At 36.7% G+C, this 25,440-nt stretch overlaps 1 protein-coding gene and 1 long non-coding RNA gene across 6 annotated transcripts in view; both read left to right on the top strand.

The window, feature by feature from the left end:
• KIAA2012 (KIAA2012 ortholog) overlaps window positions 1-25,440 on the top strand; it is a 152,808-nt gene that overhangs the window by 80,045 nt on the left and 47,323 nt on the right. For all 5 annotated transcript variants that reach the window (XM_031958315.1, XM_031958316.1, XM_031958317.1 and 2 more), the window contains 2 exons: window positions 21,162-21,234; window positions 21,346-21,543. In XM_031958315.1, coding sequence (XP_031814175.1) covers window positions 21,162-21,234; window positions 21,346-21,543 — 271 coding nt within the window. The remainder of the gene's footprint in view (window positions 1-21,161; window positions 21,235-21,345; window positions 21,544-25,440) is intronic.
• On the top strand, window positions 9,460-11,497 carry LOC116422244. Its single transcript, XR_004232806.1, has 2 exons — window positions 9,460-9,810; window positions 11,425-11,497. It is a non-coding gene; the product is annotated as an uncharacterized LOC116422244 (long non-coding RNA).

Below are 25,440 nucleotides of genomic sequence, written 5' to 3'. Positions count from 1 at the left end.
TCACAGTAAATCCCTTCCATTTTCTATTATGTGCCAGACTAGGCTCTGGGCTTATGTCGACTAGTCTCTGAAAGGACAAAGATAGAAATGAAAATGCCTCAAGTGGCTTGTATTTTATTTAAACTTTTCTTGATTTCTCCAAATAATTCATTTCACAATTCTTACCATCCATGAATTTTCTATTGTTTTAGGAATAAATTTATATTTACCATTTCTTTAAAAAATAAAAAGTTTAGCATCTATATGATTCAGATATAGCTTGCATTTTATTCAAACTTTTCTTGACTTCTCTGAATCACTCATTTCATAACACTATCAATGAATTTTCTGGATCTTTTTGGAAATAAGTTTATATTTGCCACTTCTTTAAAAATAAAAAGCTTAGCACCTGTGTGATTCAGTAATATGTTTTTATATTTGTCCTTCAAGTTTGAAGAGAGTCCTCTAATTCTAATGTCTTGGTTTGGGGTGTAAAAAGTCTGTATTTCATCCCCTATGTTCCATATACTGCTCTTTAATCCTCTCTCAGTCTTCATTTTTCCATAACAAAGGACTCCTAAGCATTTTCATCTCTCCTCATTGGCTGTGCCCCAATCTCTCAACTTCCTCAAGCATTTTAAGTACTCTGTTCTCAAACCTGCAATATCTTTAAGATCAGTGGAGAAATATACAGTATTCTAAATGAGGATAATTTTAGTTTTGTACAAGGCCCAAACTTAATATTTCGCTTCTGGTACCTTTCCTGGATGATATCAGGTATTCTTCTGACCTTTTCTGTTCTGCCTTCAGAATTCAAGCTAATATTAACACTAACATTTATGAATTAAATAGACTTCTGTGGACTAGTCCGGAAAGTTAACTGCTAATTTATTGCTTCTTTAAATGTTTCTATGGGAAAGTGCCCTAGAATTACAACTGATTTACAAACATTTTTCAGTAAGAAAAGGGTTGACTTAGCTGTATTTGTATGATCTGGACACTTGCAGCACCTGAAAGCAATGTAACAACAATAATAGTAGTAATAATAAACCTAGCACCTTTACAATGCTTTAAGGTTTACAAAATACTTTACCAACAATATCTCATTTTATCCTCATTACAATCAAACCCCATAATAAAAGGGCAACTTTGGAGGCATAGTAAAGTTGTCTAGTTTCTACTCTGTGTCTTTCCTTCTTCCCTGTTTCCCACTCCATTCAATGAATGGACCATATTATTCCAGCGAGAAATGCAAATCTCTAGCCTAAAGCAAAACTAGTCCATTTGGATGAAGCTGTTCCACTTCTTCCCTAGGGGAGAGAGAGATGATGATTCAGGCTTTCTTTGAGTTCCTTCAAAGCCAGAGTCAACAAAGATACTGTTATGTCAACAAAGGTATATCAACAAAGTGTTCAATTAATCAGACTGGAAGAGGACAAGACTTCCTTAAGAACCGGGCTCTGTTGCTTCCTAAGGGAGGCATTCCTGATGTCCCTTTACTGCTTTCTCCCTTCTCAAATTAAATTGTATTGGCACACTGTGCTCTTGTTGCAGCTCCCAATAGAACATAAACTCCCTAGAGGGAATGATTATTTTTCCCTTTAAAAAAAAAAAAATTATCTTCTCACCTAAGTTCAGTGCATTGCACATAATAGGTGCTTAATACTGCTTTTTGACATAATGGAATTATCATATATATATTAATTTAATTTAAAAATAAGATCTGCTTTCTATTTAAGGACAAAGAAGATATAGATTCTCATTAATCAAAAAACTGTTATCTTTATTTTAGAGATAGGGAGATGAAGTCACTGGATTTTATCTCCTGGAAATCCCAACAGATCCTTAAGGTACCTGGGGAGATGCAAAATCTTCATTTAAAGATTTTTTTTTAAATGAGAGCGAGTTCCTGCCCGTATTTATTTAACCACTAAACTTTCACTTTGTCAAAGAGGTGGACAGGTGGTGGCAGGAAGGGAGAGGAAGTTTATAAGGCAACCAACAAACTCATGGAATCTCTTTTGTGGCTTATAAAGGTTTCTTGTCAGACTAGCACCACCACTGCTATCATCACCTCCATGACAACTACCACCATCTCTTTCTCTTCCTTCTCTTTTTACTCTTCCTCCTCCTCCTCTTTTTCCTTTTTTCTTATTCTCCTTTTCCTCCTTCTCCTCCCCTTTTTCCTCTTCCTTCTCCTCTCCTCCTTCTTATCTCTTTCTCTGTTCCTCCTTTTTCTCTTCTTCCTCCTTTTTCACTTCAAACTTTGATCAATATGACCAGTTGGAGTTTCTTCAAAAATCATTGTTTACTTTGTCTACGAACCTTAAGGAAAACCAGGGCCCAGACAATAAATAGCCTACAAAGAATATAGCAAGTGTAAGATTTCCTTTGTCTAGGTCCCCTTGGGAACTATCACTGTATTAAATGATACCAAATGATACTGAGGTTTTTAGGTGGAAGACAAGGTGAAAGGATGGCAGGGCAAATAAGGGTGAGCCTTCCTGATCTTATTGAGGTGACAGCTATTCTGTTGGTTAAATAGTTCCAACCCTGACTATGACTTAGATCCAATGACAGAGGAATACAGCAAAAAAAGCCTGTGACTTATGAGAAATCAGAGAACTATATTGACTTGCCAGTCTATATCGTGCTGTAGTAGTAATAATTTATGAAGTACCTATTATATGTCCATGTAGGGATGTGATTGCTGAACTCACTATCAAAGATATTTGAAAGATCATGGCAAATTGAAAAGGTTCTCTGAGACTGAAGAGGGGTTTAAAGGGGTTTTTTAAAAAAAAAAAAAAAAGGTAAAAGAAGAGTTTCCAAGCTTATAACCCAATCACTTCAATTCCTGGGGAAATTATAGCATGAATCATTAAAGAGAGAGTTGATGGAATTACAGAATGAGAAGCAGTGATTAAAGAGAGTTAAAAAAGGGCTTCATCAAGAAGTCATATCAGGTTAATTTCATTTCCTCTTCTCAGAGGATAACTAAATTAAATGAGGAGAATGCTATGGCTGTAGTTCACCTAAACTTTAGAAAAGCTTTTGATTAAGTATTTCATAATGTAGAGAAGATGGGGAGATACATATTAGACAATCACACATAGTTGTATTCAGGACTAGTTGGATGGCTAGAGTCAATGAATTAAGAGTTTAATGTCTATATGGCAGGAAGATTCCAGTGAAGTATCCTTAGGAAGAATCTGTATTTGTTCAGGAAGCATAGTATGAAAGTATAGATGATAGACAGCAGGTAAGTGTCTGAGGCTGGATTTAAACTCAACTTTTCCTGACTCCAGATTAGGTGCTCTATCCTCTGTACCACCTGGCTTCTCATGGGGGGAGCACAGTAATAGAAAAATTAAAGATAGGGAGGTTTTAATGAACTGCAAGCTAAATAGGAGTCAGTAATATGGTATGAAACCCCCCCCCCCACAAAAGTAGAAAGGACTTAAGACAAAGATACATATCTGGCCACTGGACCCACATGGCTCTGAGGGGAAAGTGAGGCAAGTGACCTTGCCCAGCCCTCCATCACTTAAATCCAGTTCACTTGCAAATTATGGTATCTGAGATTGTGGTCCTCTTCGAGAACAAAGGACAAACAATTAAGTGGTGGTTGTTATTGCTTAATTATATTGATTCTTCATGACCCCATTTAGGGTTTTCTTAGCAGAGCTACTGGAGTGTTTTTCCATTTCCTTTTCCAACTCATTTAGCTGGAAACTAAGGCAAATGGGGATAAGTGGCTTGCCCAGGGTTACACTCCTAGAAAGGTCTGAGACCAGATCTAAAGTGAAGAAGATCCTGGCTCCAGGTCTGTGCCACCTAGCTGCCCTTCTAAATATGAGGCTATTGCAATAGTCAGGTAAGATAAATGGGAAAGGTGTTGTGAAAGTGGAAATGATAAGATCTGGTAACTGCTTGATTGTGTGAGATGAATAAAAGAGACTGAGAATGTCACCTTCTTGTACAACTAAAAGGAGAGTCATGTTCTCAGAGAAATAGAGAAGTTCCTAAGAGGGGATTTGAGGGAAAACATACTAAGACATGTAATGCAGATTACATCCCATCCATACCTAGTCATCCTGTGTGACTTCTCATCCAAAATGAAAAGGTAAGCTGGGATCCTTACTCCCCAGTCACTCCCATGTTTATCCCTTACCCCCCAACTTCAATCAGCAGACAGGGATGGGGGAAAATTTTTTTCCAGTGTCACCTGTAAATTTGCTTTGTGGGTCAGGATTATGTGATAACTATTCTAAAGGAATCATCTCAAAAGGGGAAGAAATTGGAAGCTTCCAAAGCCGAAGGGCTGGAAAGGAAGAGACTTGGGATTTCATGAGAGAAGGGCTCCTCATCTGGTTGAATTATAGATAGGTCCCATCAGTGGCTATCTTTGGGTGAAATGAATGTCACTATCTCTCCATCCTTCAATTGGTTATCACATATCACTTCCAGTAATCCTATGGTCCCTGGGAGTGATGATACAATCCTATCACCCCGGCTTAGGAGCCAGTGCCCCCACTTTGGGGATCACTGCATTGTGCTACAACTGCCTCTTTGATTTGGCTCACCCTATCCCAAAGTGACAAGCTAACTTGGATTTTTCTAGCCCCCATGCTGATTTCCTAGCACTACAAAAGAGAAAAAAGCTGAAGCTTCACTTTGTAGCTGCTTGGTAGGCGACCCTGACTCTCTTGTTCATTTTAACTTGTTCGTGGGTTGGGAAATCCCTTGTGTGCAAAGTAGTTTAATGTGGCAGGAATGATTCAAAACACTTGCTGGACAGTGTGAGCCTTGGCAAGGAATCTCCCCCTTTCCTCCCTTGAGGTATTTTAGAGATAATAAAAAAGGATTTTTCAGCCTGGGGATACCCAGACTAATGTACGCCATGTACATCAAATGTGCCCATAAAGCTTCAGAAGTTTGTCAGCTTAGAATCAGAGAGAGCTGAGTGAAAGACATTCAGACACAAACGTTGAACTTCTTTAATTAGGTGGTAAGAGCCCCTCTACTGCCATAGGCATGAAGGTGGGGAACCCCAATTAGGAGTCCCAAAGAAGCCAAAATGGGCAGATGTAGACTTTAGTTACTTGTGTTTAGAACCTCATTTTCTTCTTGAGGTTAAGAAGATCCAAGATTTTGTTTTCCAACTCCAGATCTAGTATAGAGTTTTCAAATTTGGGAGGTCTCAGGACATTTTTACAACTCTTAAAAATTATTGGGCTCTCTCCAAAAAGATTTTTTATGTCGATTATTATCTATCAATATATACCATATTGGAGAGCAAAATAGCACAGTGGATGGAGCTCTAAGCCCAGTCAGAAAGATTTGAATTCCAATTTGACCTTGTATATTTCCTAACTATGTGATTCTGGACAAATCACATAAAAAGGCCAAGTTCTCCCACTGCATCTGAGGCCATCTCCAGTCATGCTGATCTATATGTTGCCACTGGACTAGATGGCTCTGAAAGAGAGGATGAGTCATCTTGCATAGCTCTCCCTCACTTAAATTCAATTAACTTGTAAGTGGTATCACCTTCCTGATATCATGAACAAGTCACAAGCCTGTGTAAAACTGGAGAAGGAAATGGCAGATCCCTTGGTCAGTTAGTTCACAGAATCACAAAGAGGCAGACACAACTGAACAATTGAACAACACATACCATATTAGAAATTAAAATATTTTAGTATTATTATTATCAAAAATAGTTTCAACTTCACTGACCCCTGAAAGAATCTCAGGAACATTCAAAAGTCCTCAGACAACACTTTGAAAATTGCTGATCTTAGTAAAAATAAAGTAGACAGGGAGAGTAAAAATTGGGAAGGTTTCCCAGGACATACTTCCTCGTCTTACCTCCAAAAATATCTGATGTAGAGCAGGGAGGTAATTAGTTAAGTAAAAATTAGAAAGGAAGAGATAAGGACAGGATTTATTTAATTTAACAAGATAGCTCTAAAAGTTTATGTAGCCTTTATACTAGCTTTTAACTAAATTGGGTTGTTTAAAGCAAGATAAAACTCAAGGTACCTTCTAACTCTAAAATACATTATCTGTAATTTTCCCTGGCATGTGGATCCTCATACACCATATTAGAATATAACATTAGTCCTTCTTTTAGTTAGGAAAAAATCTCCTTTTAAATGTCAGCAATATCTTCCCAAGTGCTCTTCAAATATATTGACAAATCTGCTCATGGATCTTCATGGGGCTACTGATTTGTTTTTATCCCATTGAAGAAATAGATTTATATGTGTTTTTAAAGGAGAAACATAGGGGAAAGAAGAGAGGGAGAAAAATATGGAACACAAGGTTTTGCAAGGGTGACTGTTAAAAACTATCTTTGCATATATTTTAAATAAATAAAGGAGAAACATAAAGAAAATAGTTTATATATCGACAAATATACACATCGAAAATAATTTTCAGGTTACTGTTAAATACTCATCCTTTTGTCATTTCTTTAATCCTTTGTAATTTGACAAAACATATCAATCAACTTAGCTTTGCTACCATTCTCAGGTTTTTAATTAATCAGAGTTATGGACAAGGCTCAGATACCTCTGTTGAGATAAAACATTCATGACATTTTAATGTTTTGGTCATGTATACTTATTGTGTATCTAAGTTATATTTTAATATATTTAACATCTACTGGTCATCCTGCCATCTAGGGGAGGGGGTGGGGGGGGGGGTAAGAGGTGAAAAATTGGAACAAGAGGTTTGGCAATTGTTAATCCTGTAAAGTTACCCATGTATCTATCCTGTAAATAAAAGGCTATTAAATAAAAAATTTAAAAAAAAAAAAAGAAAAAAAAGAAAAAAAAAAGGAAAAAAAAAAAACATTCATGACATTTCATCCTTATTGTTGTTAGTCTTTCATTCTCAAAGAGGACCATGACATCAGGAAGGTGATACCATGACTTACAGGTTAATTGGATTAAGTGAGGGAGGGCTATTTAAGTCACCTGTGTCACTCTTTCCTCCAGAGCCTTTTGGGTCCAGAACAAGATACAGATCATGATGATGGAGATGGCCCCAAATGCAATGGGAGATGTTAGCCTTTTTAAGCAAAGGTCTCAGTTTGACTGAGGCAATGCCCATTCAGTGATTAAGATTAGATATGAAAGGAAGTTTGTTTGGATTAGTTACAGGACATGGTAATGTTCTCTGAAGCTTGTACAATATCAGTAACTTAATTTGGAATCAAGCAATTGAAATCTGATGGAATTATACTGGAAACCTCCAAGCAAACCCCCTAAAAAGGAATAGCTTTGGAGGAGTGAGCAAGAAGAAGATCCTTGATTTCAGTTTTGGATTTCTTTCTCCTTTACAAGAAAATAACCTTGTGAAATTTGAGGGATAAAAAAACTTTGATGTCATCAGCATCTTAGTCCTAGTAATATCACTGGAATAGCTGATAAATTAATTTGGAACCAAAGAGAGAGTAGACTCATTGAGGAAAAGTAGTTAGAAGACTCTACAAGGACCCCAGCAGAAAAGATGATGGATGGATAGAGAATTCATGAGTAATTTTAAGTAAAGAATTTCTAACAACCAGAAACTTTTGAGTTCCTCCTAGCATCTCACTAAGTTTGAGCCCACTTTTCCCAGTCTCTACATTTATTTGTGAAATGATGTCGGATATGAAAGAATTATTTTATACCAACCACACCATAATAATAAATATCCTTTTTAGAATTTTTAATAAAAGTACATAATATGCTGGATAGTGCACTGAGATTGAGTCTAGAAATATGACATTCGATCTCACCAGAAATACTCACAATCTGTGTTACCACAGACAAACCATTTAACTTCTCAAAGCCTTGGTTTCTCCTTATCTAAAATAGGAATAATAAACCTTAACTAGCTACCTCACACAATCCTTGTAAGGAAAGTACTTTGCTAATCTTAAAGTATTATAGAAATGTAAAGTGTTATTATGCTACTCTAAAATTAACATTGTGGAAAAAAAAACAAAAAAAAATTAACATTGTGACATTCTTTCCTATTTTGTCTTTCTTTTTTGTTGTTTTTTCCTTATTGTTTTAATTTTTCTAGTTATATATGTACATTAACTTTTTGAATAAACATTTCTTTATAAATAATGTTAGGGGAGAGAAATCAGAACAAAAGGGAAAACCATGGAAGAGAAAAAAACAGAAAAAAGTATAATAGCATGTTCAGATTTGCATTCATTTCTCATAGTTCTTTTTCTGGATGCAGATAGTGTTTTCTATCCAAAGTTTATTAAGATTGCCTTGGTTTTGTCTTTTCTTTCTTTTTTTTTTTTTTTTACAGTATCTCTAAAGGTTTATATTTTCCTCCTATCTCTAAATCCCATTGTTGCATACTTCCATTCCATATACTTTAATCATCATCTACCTTCTAGGGTACTTGAACAGCATTTTCTTCATCAGTTGTAAATATTACATTGATCATACAGATTCTATATGAAAAATTATGATCTACATATATTTTTGGACCAGACTTATGAGTTCATAATTGTAGAGAACTGCCAATAAGGAAACTCGTACCAAAATCTGTAGTCTTATAGGAGTTGACTGGGATATTGAAAGCTTAAATGACTTGTCCAGGATTATATAGCCAGGATGTGTCCAAATCAGAACTATGTGCTGATTCCAAAGCTTCTTCTATTCTCTATTATGACATTCTGCATCTCATCCCCATCTTTAGAAATAATATTTAATGTTTTCAAAAGCATCTCTCATCTTTTTAAAGAAGTTGCAGCATTTGGAGCAGAAGATGGTGCCATAGTATACAGAGGACTAGGCTTGAGGTCAGGAAGACTCATTTTCCTAAGTTCAAATCTCACCTCAGACACTTACTAGCTATATGACGCTAAGCAGGTCACATCATCCTGATTATCTCAGTTTCCTCATCTGTAAAATAAGTTGAAGAAGGAAATGGCAAATCACTGCAGTATCTGTGCCAAGAAAATCCCAAATGGGTCAGTAAGACATGGAGACAATTGAAATGACTCAATAAGAAGCATTTGAATAACCATCAACAGAATAGTTCATGGGAATTAAATATTAAAGAGAACTACTAGATGGTTAGGGATTTTTATTCATGAAAAGATTATGAATATAGTAATCCAAGGGAGGTCTTGCCATATTCTCCCCAGCCCCTACTGTTCCAACCTAGAAAAAGGACAAATGAGTTCTAGCCATGGGAACTATGTATGACAATCCTTCCTCACCCTCCAGCCTTTACTACTCTTGCCTTCAAGAGAAGTGGAAAATTTTCTCTCCATTCCGAATATCTGACTTAAAACATTCTATCTCATGATTCATGCATGATGTTTGGCAGGGTAGAAAATGAGAATCCTTTGTCTAATTCCAGTTTGGACCCGCTCTTCATTTAATCTGGAAAAGGGGAGGCACTCATCTCAAAATGAGAACCTAACCCAATACGTGGTGGAGATGACAAGAAATTGGATACAAATCTGTCCCCAAAACTTTCCATCTCTAGCCACATTTCAAAACAAATGGGTGTGGACATTCTATTGAAAAGATGGTGGCTTGTGGAGCCTAACAAATGCTAATTCATCACTAATTCTTAAAAACAACACACACAAAAAGAGTGGGTTGAAGAAGGAAGGGGAAGGAGAATTTATGACTGGATGGGGAAACAACTGAAAGATAGTCTCTTAGAAAGTACAGGAATGACCAAATACACACCCATTGTGATCTCATAACATATGAATGTTTGTGGCCCCTGCAATGACCTGCAAAGTTGACAAATTGGCCAAGAAAATCAACTTTTCCCTCTTGAGCAGTGCTTCGGGTAAGACTGGTCTTTGGTTGCTAATATAAGCTTTCCATAAATCTCTGCTTTTTCTCTATTCTCCCTCCCCAGCCAAGCCCACCTGAGGCTGACCGTTCTGTTTAGCCTTTACCTCTGGGATACAATTATTATCACACATGTGGTAATCTGAAGGCAGTATGATAAAGTGGATGGAGAAAGGATTTGGAGTCAGAATGTGGATTCAAATCCCAACTGGCAAGTCACTTAAAGTCCCTGGGTCTCAGTTTCCTCATCTATAAAATGAGATCAGATAAGGTGATCTCTAATGACCTTTCTAACTATATAAGCCTGTGAAAAGTGATGCCATTTTTACATGGGTGGAAATGGGAAGTAGCATACCCTTAAAGGTGAGATATAATCTGTCTTCAAACATGATTCAATTCATAACTTGAGGTGAGTTTCGAGGACTACTTTGACCTAAAAATAGGGATAACACTCCTAAGTTGCCTCGAATGAGAATATATACCTTTTGCATAATGATTTAGCTAGTCAAACCGGACAAAAAGAGTTAAAGCCCGCTTTCTCAAAATTAAGTGAGACATTGTAGAACAGTTGTCAGAATGAACTCATCTATGTAGCAAAATAGTGAGATGATTTTACAATAGGGGTGAAAAGCCTATCGAACTTAATGATAGCTGCTTGTCCAAAAAACGAATTTAAGTTCAACTTTAAATTTATAATAATAATAACTGGCATTTAAATAACACTTAACCTACATAATTTCTTCTGATTCTCACAACCCTATGAATTAGGTAGATAAAGAGTTACCAATTTACAGATGAAGGATTAAGGCTCAAAAAAACCTCAATTTGTCCCTGATCATTCAGCTGTAAACATAGATTTTAGAAGTCAGAGCTTTTCCTAGGCCAAATTCATTCTCTTTCCACTATATGTCCACATGCCATATTTTATGGACTAATATGGGAAAACAACTAGAGATGGTTAAATACAAAGTGGTATATAGACCCTGATGATTTACAATGGAACCTTCATGGGGCTCCTCTATCCTATCCCTCCTTGACAAGCTAATTTTTAAATGTTTTATTGATGACGTTGGTTTTTACAGGATAGTCATATCTAGTTATACTCCCTCCCCTGACACAATGAGCAGTAACTCACTGTAACTTTTATAATAGACCACTATGCAACATTAACCAATACAGCAACTTTTTCTGGCACTTTGCACCCAATAATTCCCAATGCCTCTAAGAGTGGTGTTCTTCATTATCTGTTCTCAAGATTGGTCATTACAAACCAAATGAAACTTCACAATGACCCTTTTTGTTGTAGACTCAAAGTCAGTGGTCATAAGATGGTCCCATATGTGGTCTGTCCCTTCTCTGGATTCCTATCCAGTTTCAATTCCCCCTCCCCACCTCTGTCACCCCAGTCTCTCTGGATAGCAGTACAGCAAGATTGGCTTTCTCTGTTTCATGTTTGGGTTCTCATATGCCTTCAGCAGTTAAAATTTGCACTACCATTTGCATTTCAATGATGAAAATTGCTTTCTATAAATATTTGGGGATGTAGACTAACTCTTGTCCTGCTGTATATCATTTCTCTGAAAGTCAGGCGCTCTGTTTCTCTTCCCAGGGAGCCTCTCAGTCCTTGGAGGCAGCTATGCTGAAGACAGGGGAGTCTCAAAGTTTTATAAATAAAGAGCTGGTATGTTCAAACAGGAAAGAATTTTACATGAGTGAACAGTACATTGACATTATGCTGTTACTGAAGGTGATCTCACACTGAGAATACTAGGGGTTTTATATACACACAAACAGGAATTTCAGTTACTACATTCCTGTACTGAATCAAAACAGTTTCAGAAGCCCTCAGATCTCCTGTTTTATCAGAAAGAACACAAAAAGAAGCAGGCAGTTTATACCACATCAAGAAAGGATGAATTAGGCTGGTAATCAGCATCACCTGTTGGGAACAGATGAAGGAAATGTCTGGATTTATGTGGTAGAGGACGAGGAAGTGGAAAATCATAAACCTTCCTAAGAAGGGAGCAATTGCTGATCTTAACAATAGCTAAAATAATTCTTAGTATTTTGTACCTCTCTGTGGTTTTCCTGGTGCAAGGAGGAATGGAGTGCAAAGGTAACAAAATGTTGGAATAGTAAATAATAGTAAAAGCTAGCCTTTATATGATATTTGAAGGTTTGCAAAGAGTTAAATACATATTATCTCGTTTAATCCTCCTAATCAAGCTGTGAAATAGATGCTATCATTATCATCCTTTTATAGTTGAATAAACTGAGGCAGGCAAAGATTAAGTTAAACTCTGTTTACCTTGGTTTCCTCTTCTGTAAACTAAATTAGAGAAGGAAATGGCAGTTCCAGTATCTCTGTCAGGAAAACCCCAAATGGGGACATAGTCAGATCCTGTGCCACAGAGAAATGAACCAGGAAAGCAGGAAAGCAGTATCTAGTCCCAGCTCTGGAGAAAATTAAAATGATGGTTGGACTAGGTGAAATCTACTGCTACATCATTTCCCTCAGAATTATAGATTTCAAGCTCGAAGGGACCTTGGAAGACATCAAGGCTCCTGATGCTCTAAATTTCCTGAAATAGAATCAGTGAGGACACAAAGCTTTTATATGTACTGATTCAGGATAAATAACCTGTGGAGGCACTTAGTTCATTGTTCTACATGGTCAACTGAACTAATGCTCTGGTTTACTACTTCTAAATTACTCTAAAATACTGTGTGGCTTGGAGTTGTTCAGTAAATAATAAATGAAAGTATAAGCAATTAACTAATTAAGAAATACTTTAAAAGATTTTTCTCTACCATGACCTTGGTCTTATTAAAAGGACAATGAAAGATAATGACAATTTTCTTCTTGGAAGAGATTTGGATTCTAATTAGATATCAGAAAACACCCTAACCTAAAAGGAAATGTTTTATCACTGCTAACATAATGGAAGTGCTCACAAAGCACTAAACTTCAGACAATCTGAGTTCTAGTTTGGTCCCTGCCACTAAATTTAACCTGTTTATATTGTTGGTTTTATTCAGCCATGTGCAAATCTTTATGATTCTCTGGATCATACTACTATACTGGTCCATGGGGGTTTCTTGGCAAAGATATGGAAGTGATTTGCCATTTCTATCTCCAGTTCATTTCACAGAGGAGGAAACTGAGGTAAACAGGGTTAAGGGACTTGCCCAGGAAGTGAATGTCTGAGGCCATATTTGAACTCAGATCTTCCTTACCCCAAACTCGGAACTCTATCCACTGAGTCATTTAGCTGCTTCCTTTATTAATATGAATTTAACTTTATTAAGAAAATACTTAATAGAGATTTGTTAATGAGCCTTCTATGTTCCAGGCACTATACTAAACACTGGAAGTTCAAAGAAAGGTGCAAAGCAGTCCTTTAATAAGGGGGTCCTTTTTAAGGAGCTCACAGTCTAATGGAGGAGACAATATGCAAACATATGTACAAAGATGCTATATACAAGACAAACTGGGGAGAATCTACACTGGGAAAGTACTAGCATTCAGCGTAATTAGGAAAGGCTTCTTGTAGAAGGGGAATTTTAGCTGCGACTTGAAGGAAGCTTAAAAAAAAAATTCAAGAGATAAGAAGGGAAAGTATTCCAGACATAAAGGTCAGCCAGTGAACATGTCCAGAACTGGAAGGGGGACTGTCAAATACACAAAATAGCACAGAGACAAGTATCACTAGATGGAACAATAATGGAAGAGGGGGTAAAGTATTAAAAGACTGGAAAGGTAGGAAGTAGCCAGGCCATGAAGAACATTAATAATCAAACAAAAGATGTTCCATTTGATAGTAGAGGTAATAAGGAGCTGATGTAGTTTATTGAATGAGAAGGTGACATCATCAAACCTGCCCTTTAGGAGGATGGACTAGAGAGAGAGAGACTTGAGGTAGAGACCAACCAGCAAGCTGTTTCAAGAGTCTGGGTACAATGCAACTGTAAGATTGTGCAATGATCAATTATGATAAACTTAGTTTGTCTCAAATGATCCAAGACAATTCCAATAGACTTGGGATGGAAATGCCATCCACATCCAAAGAGAGAACTATGGACACCAAACTTGGAACAAAGCATACTGTTTTTAATTTTGTTTGTCTCCTCCTTGTGCTTCTTTCCCTTTTGTTCTGATTTTTCTTTCACAACATGACTAATATGGAAATATGTTTTTTTAATCACTAGATATGAGAAGATGAGGGCCTGGACCAGGAACCATTAGAGTGAGAAATTATACAAAAAAAGTTACAGAGGCAGAAATGTCCAGGACTGGGTGACAAACAGAATAGAAAGGAATTTTGGAAGGGAGCAATAGCACTTGGGATTGAGGAAGCCAGTGTTTGAGCTGAGCTTTGAAGGAAAATAGAGCTTCGAAGACAGAGAGGTCAGAAAGAAGCATATCTTCTGTCTGTACAAAGGCACAGAAATGAGAGAGAAGGGATGTCATGTGCGAGGAATAAGCAAATAGGATGTGTGAAAGGGATTGATAATAAATCCAGGTAGGTATTCTAGAGCCAGTCTATGAAAAGCTTTATAAACCATTCAGAGAAGATTATATTTTCTCCTAGCAACAATAGAAAAGAGCCAGGAGAGCTTTTTTTCTGAAAGAAGGAATGACATGGTCAGATCTGTGTTTTTTGGATTATCCCTTTGGCTTCTGTGTAGAGAACAGATTAGAGAAAGGAAAGTTTGAATCAAGGACTCAACCAGGTCTACTGTAGAGCAAGAAGTGATAAGGGCCTGAACAAGGGTGACTATAGTATGAGTCCAGAGAAGGGGGAAAAAAAGAGTTGGTTGTAAAATTTATTATGGAGATAAAAAGGACAAGACTTGGCACTGAAATTGTGCAGTGAGAGTGAGTGAAGAAATTGAGGATATCTCTGAGATTGCAAACCTGGATATACCTTCCTTCATAAAGTATTGAGGGCTGAAATAAATGACCTTTGGAGTCAGAGGACCTGGGTCCAAATCCTAGCTCCATCCCATTCCTTCTCTGGTCTTTGGTTCCTTCCCTGGTAAAAATGAAGTTTGTTCCAGATCTAACTTTACGATCTTATTAGCCTAAAAATTCTATAAATTCTAAAAGTTCAGTGAAACTATTCCTGCTTACCTATGTGACAACTCTATCATTTTCTGGTATTTGCAGTATCCTAATTGGCATTCAGAATGGTGAGGTGTGTGTATAAATGTATATAAATTTTCTATTTTCATTTATTCACTCAATATAGTTCAACAAACATCAAGTGCCTACTGTATGCAACCACATTTCTTCAAATATATTTGTTAAAAACCCATTATGCATAAGGTAATTATAATAACTGACACATAGGCTTCAAGGTCATTTGATTTTCAAAACAGCCCTTGAAGTAAGTGGTATAAATATTATTATCCCTATTTCCCAGATAAAAAACCTGAGGTTTAGAGAGATTAAATGACTAATAGCCAGCAGATTCTTAAAGCAGGATTCAAATCAGGTCTTCCTAATTCTAAGTCTACTTGTACTTACAAGAGTAAGAACTACTCTTGTTCCCATTACTCTCAGTAGGATGATATCATACCCATTGTATAGTCAACAAATTTTTGGCTCAGAAATTATTTGTCAAAGGTCATCAGTGAGGGAGCAGTACACAGATTTCTTAATTTACAATCCAGTTCTTTGTCCAGTACATCACTCCTTCTTTTTGAAATGTTTAGTATTAATTTCTCTCCCTCAAAGTACCTACTGTTTTCCTCACTGAGAATTCCTGAACCTTTAGATAATTAGGTGGCACAGTAGGTAAGAGCAGTGGACTTGGAGTCAGGAAAGCCTGAGTTCAAATTTTACCTCAAATACTTAATAAGTAAAAAACCTTGGATAAATCATTTAACCTCTCAGGTTCTCAGTTTCCCCATCTGTAAAATGGAGATAATAATAATAATAGCACTCACATAGCTGCTATGAAAATCAAAAGAGATAATATATGTAAAACATTTTTAAACCCCTGAAGTGCTCTATAAAGGCCAGCTATTATTAGGCGAAATCCCAAATAACAGCTGACAATGAAAAGATACTGTACAATTATATAAAATGTATTTATAGGTATAATTTTATTGGCGGCTCAGATCAAATCCATGAAGTAAGTACTATGGGTGGTATTATTATTTTTTTTTTATTTTATAAATGAGGAAACTAGCTCATAGAAAGTGAAAGGTCACATCTAGTATCAGAGGTAAGGTTTAAATCTAGCTTTCTCTTAATTTCAAACACAGGACTCTTCCAACTACCTTCCCCTGCTCAGAGACCAAAGAAAATGGAATTGTAAGGAACACCAGGAAAGGGCTTTAACCTCCTCAGAAAGTTTTAGGTTCAAAGATTATAATAACAACTTAAGTACTAAGTACTTAAAATATTCAAAGTACTTAAAGTACTAAGTACTTAAAGCATCTTGAGTACTTAAAGCAGTAAGCACTCATTCAGAACAATTTCTTTTGCAAAAATGTCCTGGAAGAAGTTGAAGGTGAAGGATTAAGAGCAGAATTGCCTCATGGAGCAGTGAAGAGGAAAAAACAAGTTTATAGAAATTTTCATGAGAATCCTAGCAAAGCCAGATTATTTTAAGGGCATTTAAAGATGAAACTAAAGGGGCAGCTAAGTGGCACAGTGGATAGAGCACCAGCCCTGAAGTCAGGAGGACCTGAGTTCAAATGTGAGCTCAGACACTTAACACTTTCCTAGCTGTGTGACCCTGGGCAAGTCACTTAAACCCAATTGCTTCAGGAAAAAAAATGAAACTAGAAGGACAAAGAACAGATCAAAAATGTAAAGTGTCTACAAATGTCTATAGAACACATACTTTTCTCCATAAATGGACATTGAGTCTCTTCATCATAGCCCCTAATATGTTTTCCAGTGAAGTAGAAATGACCTTCAAGAAAACAAAACAAAACAAAAAAATCAAGAAATGGCATTCATCCAAAAAGATGGCAAAGCCAACTGAATTATCCAAAGAGGATGTCCATGATGGAGGAAACACTGTTTTGAGAGTGTTGAGGGATTGATTCTCAAAATACCTGCAAGAAAGGTGGTTTTATTCAAAAAGATGACCAACAAAATACTAATAATTAACACTCTGTGATAGAAGCATTAAGTGTTTTATGAAACTTAGGCTAGTTTCCCTTTAAGGGAGAATAAATACCATTTTCAGGATTATTTTATTTTGTTTTATTTCCTTGCTACCTGAGGCATAAAAATCCCAGACCATGAAAAGTTGTTTGCAGAAGTGCCTCGAGGAAAGCTTTTCTCCCTTGGAGAGGCCAGTGGTTTGGTGCAGAAATGGAGGGGAGTCGGCATTTTGTCTGTATTACTATATTTTTAATCTTAGAAATTATCTCCTCTGTTATTAGTTTCATGTTTATTGCATTTTAATAGCTCACAGGTGTGTCATTTTATTCTAACCCCCAACCTGAATCACTGTATTAGCTGAGTTAGGCCCAGCCCAAAATATGTGACTTCTTAGATAGGGGTTGTTTGAAATGCCTTTGTGATTAATTTTTTAAGTAGGTAAAAGGTGGTGTGGAAGAAACAGAACGTTAGGTGACTCTATAGCCAGATACAAGACTCAGGTATAGCATGAGCAAAGTTCTGTTATCCATGGGATGAAGAGGAAACTCCCATTAACCCTCTAGAGTTAGAGTGATGGAAAATTAGGGAGTTTAACACTTGGGCTGTCCCCTGGTTCTTACTACATGATAGTCCCACTTCCTTTCCCAATCAAACATTTCTCTGGCATCCTCCATTTCATTTATAGGAAAATTACAAAAATTATATAATTCAGTTCTCGCAATATTATATCAAACCATTGACTGCTAAACATTTAGTATACTAACAGTTAAGGTTGTGTTTATAGATGGTCTAAAAATTGTATGGCTCTTAGCATGATAGCTAGGGTACCTGGTCCTAATTCAGCAATTAGCTGTCAAATGCTTGCCCCATTTGCCATGCATAACATCCAACACCAGAGGGCACTCCGGGACATCTGCTAAAACCTATGGTGTTCTCAAAAATCCAATTGTCAATTTCCCCTTTAGTTCCACCCCTTTGTGGGCCAGAACACTCAGATTCTGTCATTGGTCCAGAAGTTGTGTGAATCATGCAAACAGATAAACAGCTCACAGATCCAGTTCTAAGAAAAAACTTTTCTTTATCCCTTACTCAGTTGTGCTTCCTAATTGATTTACCTCTAGTTCAAAGACATACTTAATGGGATTAAAGCAAAGGTAATAGAGTAAAAGTATTAATTTTATGAAACAGACTTTTTGTTGCTCAGTCATGTCCGACTCTTCCTGATCCCATCTGGGGCTTTCTTGGCAAAAATACTGGAATGGTTTGCCATTTCCTTCTCTAGCTCATTTTCCAGATGGGGAAACTGAGGCAAGTGAAATCACACAGTTAGTAAGAGGCTGGATTTCAACTCATAAAGATGAGTGTTCCTGACTTCAGGCTTGGTGCTCTATTCACTACACCACTAAATTGCTTTTAAACAGACTCAACCACTCCCAAAACTAGAGAACCCTGTTAAAACAGACTCTCTCCCATCTTGCCAACGAAGGATGAGAGCTAACCCAGAAATTCAGTTCTCTATAGCTTCTAGTTGGGAGATACATAAAAGTGTTTCTTGCAAGGGTCTGCATATCTCACAGAGAGTCATCTCAGGCTGTTCTTTATCTTCCTTTATTTAATTAGTTGCCACGAACAAAGAATTCATCAAGTGGCCAACTAGTTGGAAGAGTATCTCTGAACTTAGCCAAGTGGATTCTGAGAAAACATATCTGACATCCCTCCTAGCTGTCAAATGTTAGGAAAAGCTTGGATTGGTTGAAACAGTTGGCATTTATTTTTCATTTAAGTTTTCAAAACTATTTACATATCTATTACTGACCTATTTCAAGGTAATATAAGGAGGATTAAATAAGATTATGGTTGTAAAAGTGATTTGAGAAACATAAAGTATTCTACAGAGGTAAGATATTAAAATAAAAATTTTATCAGAATCTGTGAGAAGTTTTCTAGCTTTAGCTTTCCAGTCTTTTCCAGTTTTTTAGAAAATTCTGACTTAGTCTATTTCTTCTCTCAAAAGAAGCAACCGCTGTCATGACACCCTCTTGTTCCATCTAGAAAGATCTGAAAATAAAACTCAATATATTGAGGAAGTTTTTAACCTTAAAAAAAAACTGTTCCAACAAGGAGTCTCCCCCATACATGTTAAAATCATACATCATTCCTTATGTAGGGAGAACACTGATGTAGTACCAGCAGGATTGTGGGATAAAAGTCACCAGCTCCACACTGTCCTTCCAGTCTTGCTAAATGAAGATCCAGGGTAATTTGCATGGCCCTGGGGCTGGCAACCAGGGTTATGATGGAAGATAAGAGGAATTTTCTAACCCAAACCCAAAGAGGAGGCAAGTCTGGAAGAGTGAAGGCAAGTACAAATGAACTCAAAAGACCAATTTGACCTAAAAGTCTTTAATGATTTTCTAGATATGGTTATTGGTTTGGATGTTTGGGGCTAGAAGCAACATAAATATCATGACCATTGCTTTTTTTCTGAGGAAAGGATATTTAATATACATAATGAACTTTTATTAATTAATTCGTTAACTAATTTGTTCGAACTAATAAGAGGCAGTTGCTAAGCTGAGGATGAGCAGATGGTAGCAAAGGAAAGAAAAAAGCCCAACAGATGTTGCCAGGAGCTCACACATCAGAGGAGTTCACAGCTGGACAGGGAAAGCATCCCAGCAGAAGACATCAGTAATGGTAGTTTTGCAGACAGATAAGGAATCTCCAATTGGACATACAACCTACATATTATAAAGTGCTATGATTAAATATATAGTTTTTTAATATGTTCCCTTTCCTGCTAATGGCATGAGAATTTTGTGTCAGAGTATGTTAGTCAATAAACATTTATACAATACCTACTGTGTACCAAGCATTGTGCTAAGCTCCTAGGAAAGGCAAAAAACAACCTCAGAGAGCTCACAATCTAGGATTACCCTTTTCATTGATCTTTCTATTCTGTTTAATCCTTTTTTTTTTTTTTTTTTTGCTTTGAATTGAGTTTTCACTTTGGATTATGTGTAAGAGAATAAGAGAAGAGATTGTGGTTCTTAGAATTGTTTTACTAGCTCACATTTGCATATCACTTTTAAGTTTTCATATCCATATACATACCTAATGCTGACTATTTTAAAGTAGGATTGTGAGAATTAAATAAGATGAAAATAAGAAAAATAAGAAAGATGAATGATGAATGAAATTAAGGGATTTGAAAATTTTAAACTGTGGTTTTGAATGGATGTCCACCTAAAATGTGCTTTAAACACAGGATAACTTTCAGGAACCCACAAGTATGAGAGCTCAAGCTATATTTGCTAGGAACAAAATCATTTATACCAGTAGAATAGATCTGCTCCACCTAACAAGCAAAGCTGAGAAAAATAAGAGGCAGATAAATATGTAATCTTCCTTCCCAGTTTTCAACACTTAAGTCAGAAAATTTTATCAGCTGTGAATACTCAACAAACTAATGACTGAAGAAACATGCAGAATGTTAGCAAACCAAGTGAGGAAATTCAGAGTAGATATTAAGATTTTAAAGGTCAAATTGGCTGCTGCTAATTAAGCATTCCTGTCTATAGTATACTGTGAATTTGGCAATGAAATAGAAAACAGCATCACTTAAAGATGAGGACAGGCTAGAGAAGATTTCCAAGTAAGAGTCAAGCCTCCATTAACAAAGTGAAGCAGGAAACTGAGCAATGATCCAGATAATTAAGGGGAAAATTCTGGCTAATTTCAACCCAGATGGAGTTTTTGTCCTCAGTTATTTGGATTACCTTGAATTTTTACATGATTTTTGTAGGAAAATAGGCCTTTAGAACTAGTAGGATGGATTTGGGGAGTATAGGGAAAGAGAAAGCAGCATGTTATAATGGAAAGAATAATGAAGTTGCAAAGAATATAGGTTGTGAAGGATAGGTAACAAAATAGATAGAATACTGGGCCCAAATCAGGAAGACTTGAGGTCAAATTTCACCTCAGACACTTACTTAGCTATCTGACTCTTGCTTAGTCATCTGAACCTGAGCAAAACTCAGTTTTCTCACATGAGAAATGAAAATGATAATCATAGCATCTTCCTCCTAGGATCATTGTGAGGATCAAATGAGAAAACCTATAGAGAGAACTTTGCAAAATTTAAAGCACTATAATTGTCAGAGCATTTTTATGCCAGTTATTGTTATTTTGTGTTCTTTGTGGTACTATTAACTTAATAGGAAATTAAAAAAGGACAAGAATACCAGAGAAGACAATCAAGAACCATCATAGAAAACCAACAACAAGATCTCGGTAAGATTAGTCATATCTTATTTTCTGACTTTAGCACTACAGATTCTGGATTAATTTGTGTTGTTAAAACTGCAGTACTTATATCACCTATATTTCCATTATTTCTCTTAGGAAATAGAGGCTCTGGACTGAAAGTTGGGATACAGGCTGAGAAGTCAAGTTCAGATTCTCATGTATTTCCAGAATCCTCAGGACCGGGACCAACACAAGATATATATGCTCCCTTGCACCTGGAGCTACCAGTACAATCTTTTTCTGACATTGAAACAGAGAAGCCCAAGCCTCAGGGTGATGGAAGTCCAAGAAAAGGTAAAAGCTATTCAATTAGCTCAGGTACCCATTTCAGGAAGGACTCATGTATCACCTCCTATTTTTTCCCACTATTTACTTACAGGTTTGGATCTGGTTCTCATACTAAGGCTACCAGAAAGCTATATTAATAGTCAGAGCCTTATTCCCCTGAGCTAAATAAAACTTGAGGGTGATTTTGAAACTTTTTAAGGAAAAATTAGCCTGGATCATCTTGTTAAAATATATATATATATATATATATATATATTGTCCCTACCATACCTCCCAAAGCTGAATAGACAGAGAGAGTTCGTTTGGATGTCTCATGGAAACGACAGTGGATTCTTTTGTTGTTGCAAAGTAAGAGATCAGATCATAGGACTTTTTGTCACAGTCTACATTCCTAGAATCAGAATTTCATTCCAAGATCAGGCTGTTTGGCAATCTTGCCTTTTTAAGTGGCTTCCAAGGAAAAAGATCAGTAAGAAGTCATATAGAAATATCACTCAAGGTAGCTATGGATCTTCCATATCCCACCAAGCCAAGATCCTTACTCTTAAAGTAGTTCTAGATTCCCTTTGAGTAGCAACCCGAGTCTAAAAGTGTGATTCAGTGATAATCTGGTCTGTTAAGAATATGGTATTAAGTTAATATATAGGAAGTCCCAAAAGTTTTCAGGTAGCTTTAGACAATTAAAGATTAAAACTGCATGAAGATAACCTGAATAATTGGGCAACTGTCAGAACAGTAAGGAGAATTTTTCCATTAAATTCCTGGATAGATGTATGATGGATGGATGAAAAACATTTATTGTGTTTATGTGCCAAGCACCATACTAAATTCTGAGGATACAAATATAAAAGTGAAGATGGATAAAAAGAATTTATGTTCTAATGAGAGAAAAAGCCCAAATGAGGAAGTTGTGGTCAGGGAAAGGTAACTTTTGAAGTTGACAGGTACGGTGAATGGAGATATAGGGAGTAAATTGAGATGCCCTTTCCAGGAGTTAATGGCAGTATTGATTTGGTTATGGTTCCACCACCCTAAAAAGTAGTGGAGAAAGAAGGGTTGGTCCCTAGCTCTGCTAGGTGGCTGGAGGGAAGGTACCTGAGGAATAGGAAGCAAAGGATGACTGAGGTTGCCTGTAATAATGGACCAGATGAGGCACTCACCAGTCTGGCTAGCAAAGACCCAAAGATGGGTCTCCATTCCATAAATAGTAAGATGGCTGTTTAACTGCTAACTTGTTAAAAATTTTAGCTCAATCCTGTGCCATAGTGGCAGTTGCCACCCTTCCGAATTTCCAGACTTCCAAAGTTACCACCATCCTTCTAGTCCCCCAGATTTGTGATGTACCAGAATTATCTTTGACTTTTACTCCCATATTTAATTAGTTGCTAAGTTTTGAAAAATCTGCATCCACAGCATCCACAACATCCCCTTCTTAAACCCATCCCCTTTTCTTTACTCATACTGGCAAAACCCTCATTATCATTCATATGAACTACTAAGGTAGTCTCCTATTTAGTCCCCTTGCCTCCATTCTTTCTTCTTTTCAAATTATCCTTCACACAAACTGCCAAAATTACTCTTTTGAATTATAAATCTGATTGTGTTAAAAAAAAAATGTTCAGTGGCTCCCTATTGCTTCCAGAATAAAACAAAAATTCCTCTGTCTGGTTTTAAAGGCTCTTTACAATATGGCACTAATTTACCTTCCCACCCATATTTCATATACTTCTCCTTTATATACTCTATATCTCTACCAAACTGAATTTCACCAAGCTGAACACTCCAATCTCTACTTTGCCGGAGGGTCTTCCCCCCCCCCCCCCTTCATGGAATCCATTCTTTCCTCATCAAATCCTCATTCTCTTTCAGACTCGTCTCAGGTGCTTTCATCCCTTCTATAAACCCATCCCAGATTCCCTGAATTGTTAGTGCTTTCTGCCTTCTTTGATTACCTTTATTTATCTGTATATATTTGCTAAGTCCTAATATGATTGTAAATGGGGAGACTGGCCAATAAGAGTTGTCATAGAAACTTGTACAAAGGGATGAGCCTGTTTCTGGAAGGATAACATGGAAGGTGGGGTCCTATCCCTGAATTAAAGAATATATACATATTCTGTGCTTGTTTCATGTTTGGAAATAGAATCAACCAGAACTTAGAGATTCATCCTTATACTGCATGGGCAGGAGGAAGGAAAAGGGAGCCTTTTGAATGGACTCTTAGCTCAGCCACCATATTACACCACTCAGTAAGTGAATAAGAACCAGTCCTAGAATATTTGTGCATACTCTGAATTGGGGGCAGAGCCATCCCTACCCCTATTCCACATCATCATGTACTTCCAGATGCACAGGCTCAACAGATGCTCTTCTTGTACGTGCTTCAAGGACCAGGCTTTCATTATCAATCTCTCCCTCTCACCTACATAATGTTAAGTTTCTTGAGTTGGCTGAGCCTTTTTTGGGAGTGTTAAATTGGGAAGAGCTGGGGTCAAATTCTGCCTCTGATACTTAATAGCTGGGTGATCATACATAGCCTTGCTGAATCCCAAGAAATATTCTCCAAGGCCTATAAACAAATTACAGATTGGTTACAATCTGCCTTGGTGTAGAAAGTTTCCATAACCAAACACCCTTGACATATTTCCAACATCCTAATCACAGTAAGTAAATAATGGATGTTTATTTAATTTGTAACATTAGAATTCTTTTTCATCTTCTATGTAGCACAGAAAGAAAAACAAAACAATGAGATAACTTAAGGAGTCCTAGAATTTTAGAGTTAGGACAAATCTTTAGAGTTAGGGGAGTGACCAGGGCTTTATCTCAAAGTACCAAAAATTAGGTAGTACCTGTAGGCTTCCACCAGTGGAAAAAAATGAACTTAGTACACAGTTAGCAACGATAATGGAATAGTAGCTAGGTACCACAGTGAGTTTAACTAGGTGGGACAATAGATAGAGCGCCAAACTTGGAATCAAGAAGACTCACCTTTCTGAGTTCAAATCTGACTTTAGATACTTTCTAGCTGTGTGAACCTGAGCAAGTCACTAAATCCTGTTTGCCTCAGTTTCCTCATCTGTAAAATGAGCTGGAGAAGGAAATGGCAAATCACTGCAGTATCATTACCAAGAAAACCCCATGAAGAATCACATATGACTGGTACACCTGAATAACACCACAAAGCAAGGATAACTTGCTTTGCTAGGAAATTATGATATTTATACCCCAAGTATGCTTCTCCCTAACCCCTTGAGCCAGTCCATCCCTTCCCAGTTTCCAACAGTGCATTCATACAGTTGACCTAGAAATGTATGCACCCAAAGACAAACATAGCTAATGATGGCTCTACCCTAGAGATGATCTGGTGCTCACCTAGCATTTCTGAGTTGTGATGTTTATAGACAATGAATATCTAGACCATGTTAGTCACTCAGGCCTTAATTTACCCATCTTTTAAATAGTTGATATGATCCTTCTATCGAGAAGCATTGATAAGATGTTGTCTAAAGTCTCTAGAAACTCTAAAAACTATGAACCTATGATAGCTATCTTGTTGCCTTCTAGGTATTTGGAAGGGGAATATATACCACACATATAGCACATGGACACACACACACACACACACACACACACACACACACATCCCTACACTCCTAATCTCTAGACAAAACATTAGACTTTTTAAAATGGGGTATATAACTGAATTGGAAAGACAATTTTTTTTTTGCTAAAATGGGCTGGACCATCTCAATTAAAAAATTGGTCTACCCCTTTTTACAAAGTCAACAATATCAGAAGACCTGAACTGAGAATTAAAATGAAGAATATGTAACCCAACTTTAAGTCCATACAAACTGATTAAGACCTAAATTAATAGGAAGGATATAGGGAAAATTCACA

The sequence above is a fragment of the Sarcophilus harrisii genome, chromosome 3 (assembly GCF_902635505.1).
Source record: "Sarcophilus harrisii chromosome 3, mSarHar1.11, whole genome shotgun sequence".
Lineage (NCBI taxonomy): Eukaryota > Metazoa > Chordata > Mammalia > Dasyuromorphia > Dasyuridae > Sarcophilus > Sarcophilus harrisii.
This window is presented reverse-complemented; position numbering and strand designations above follow the sequence as displayed.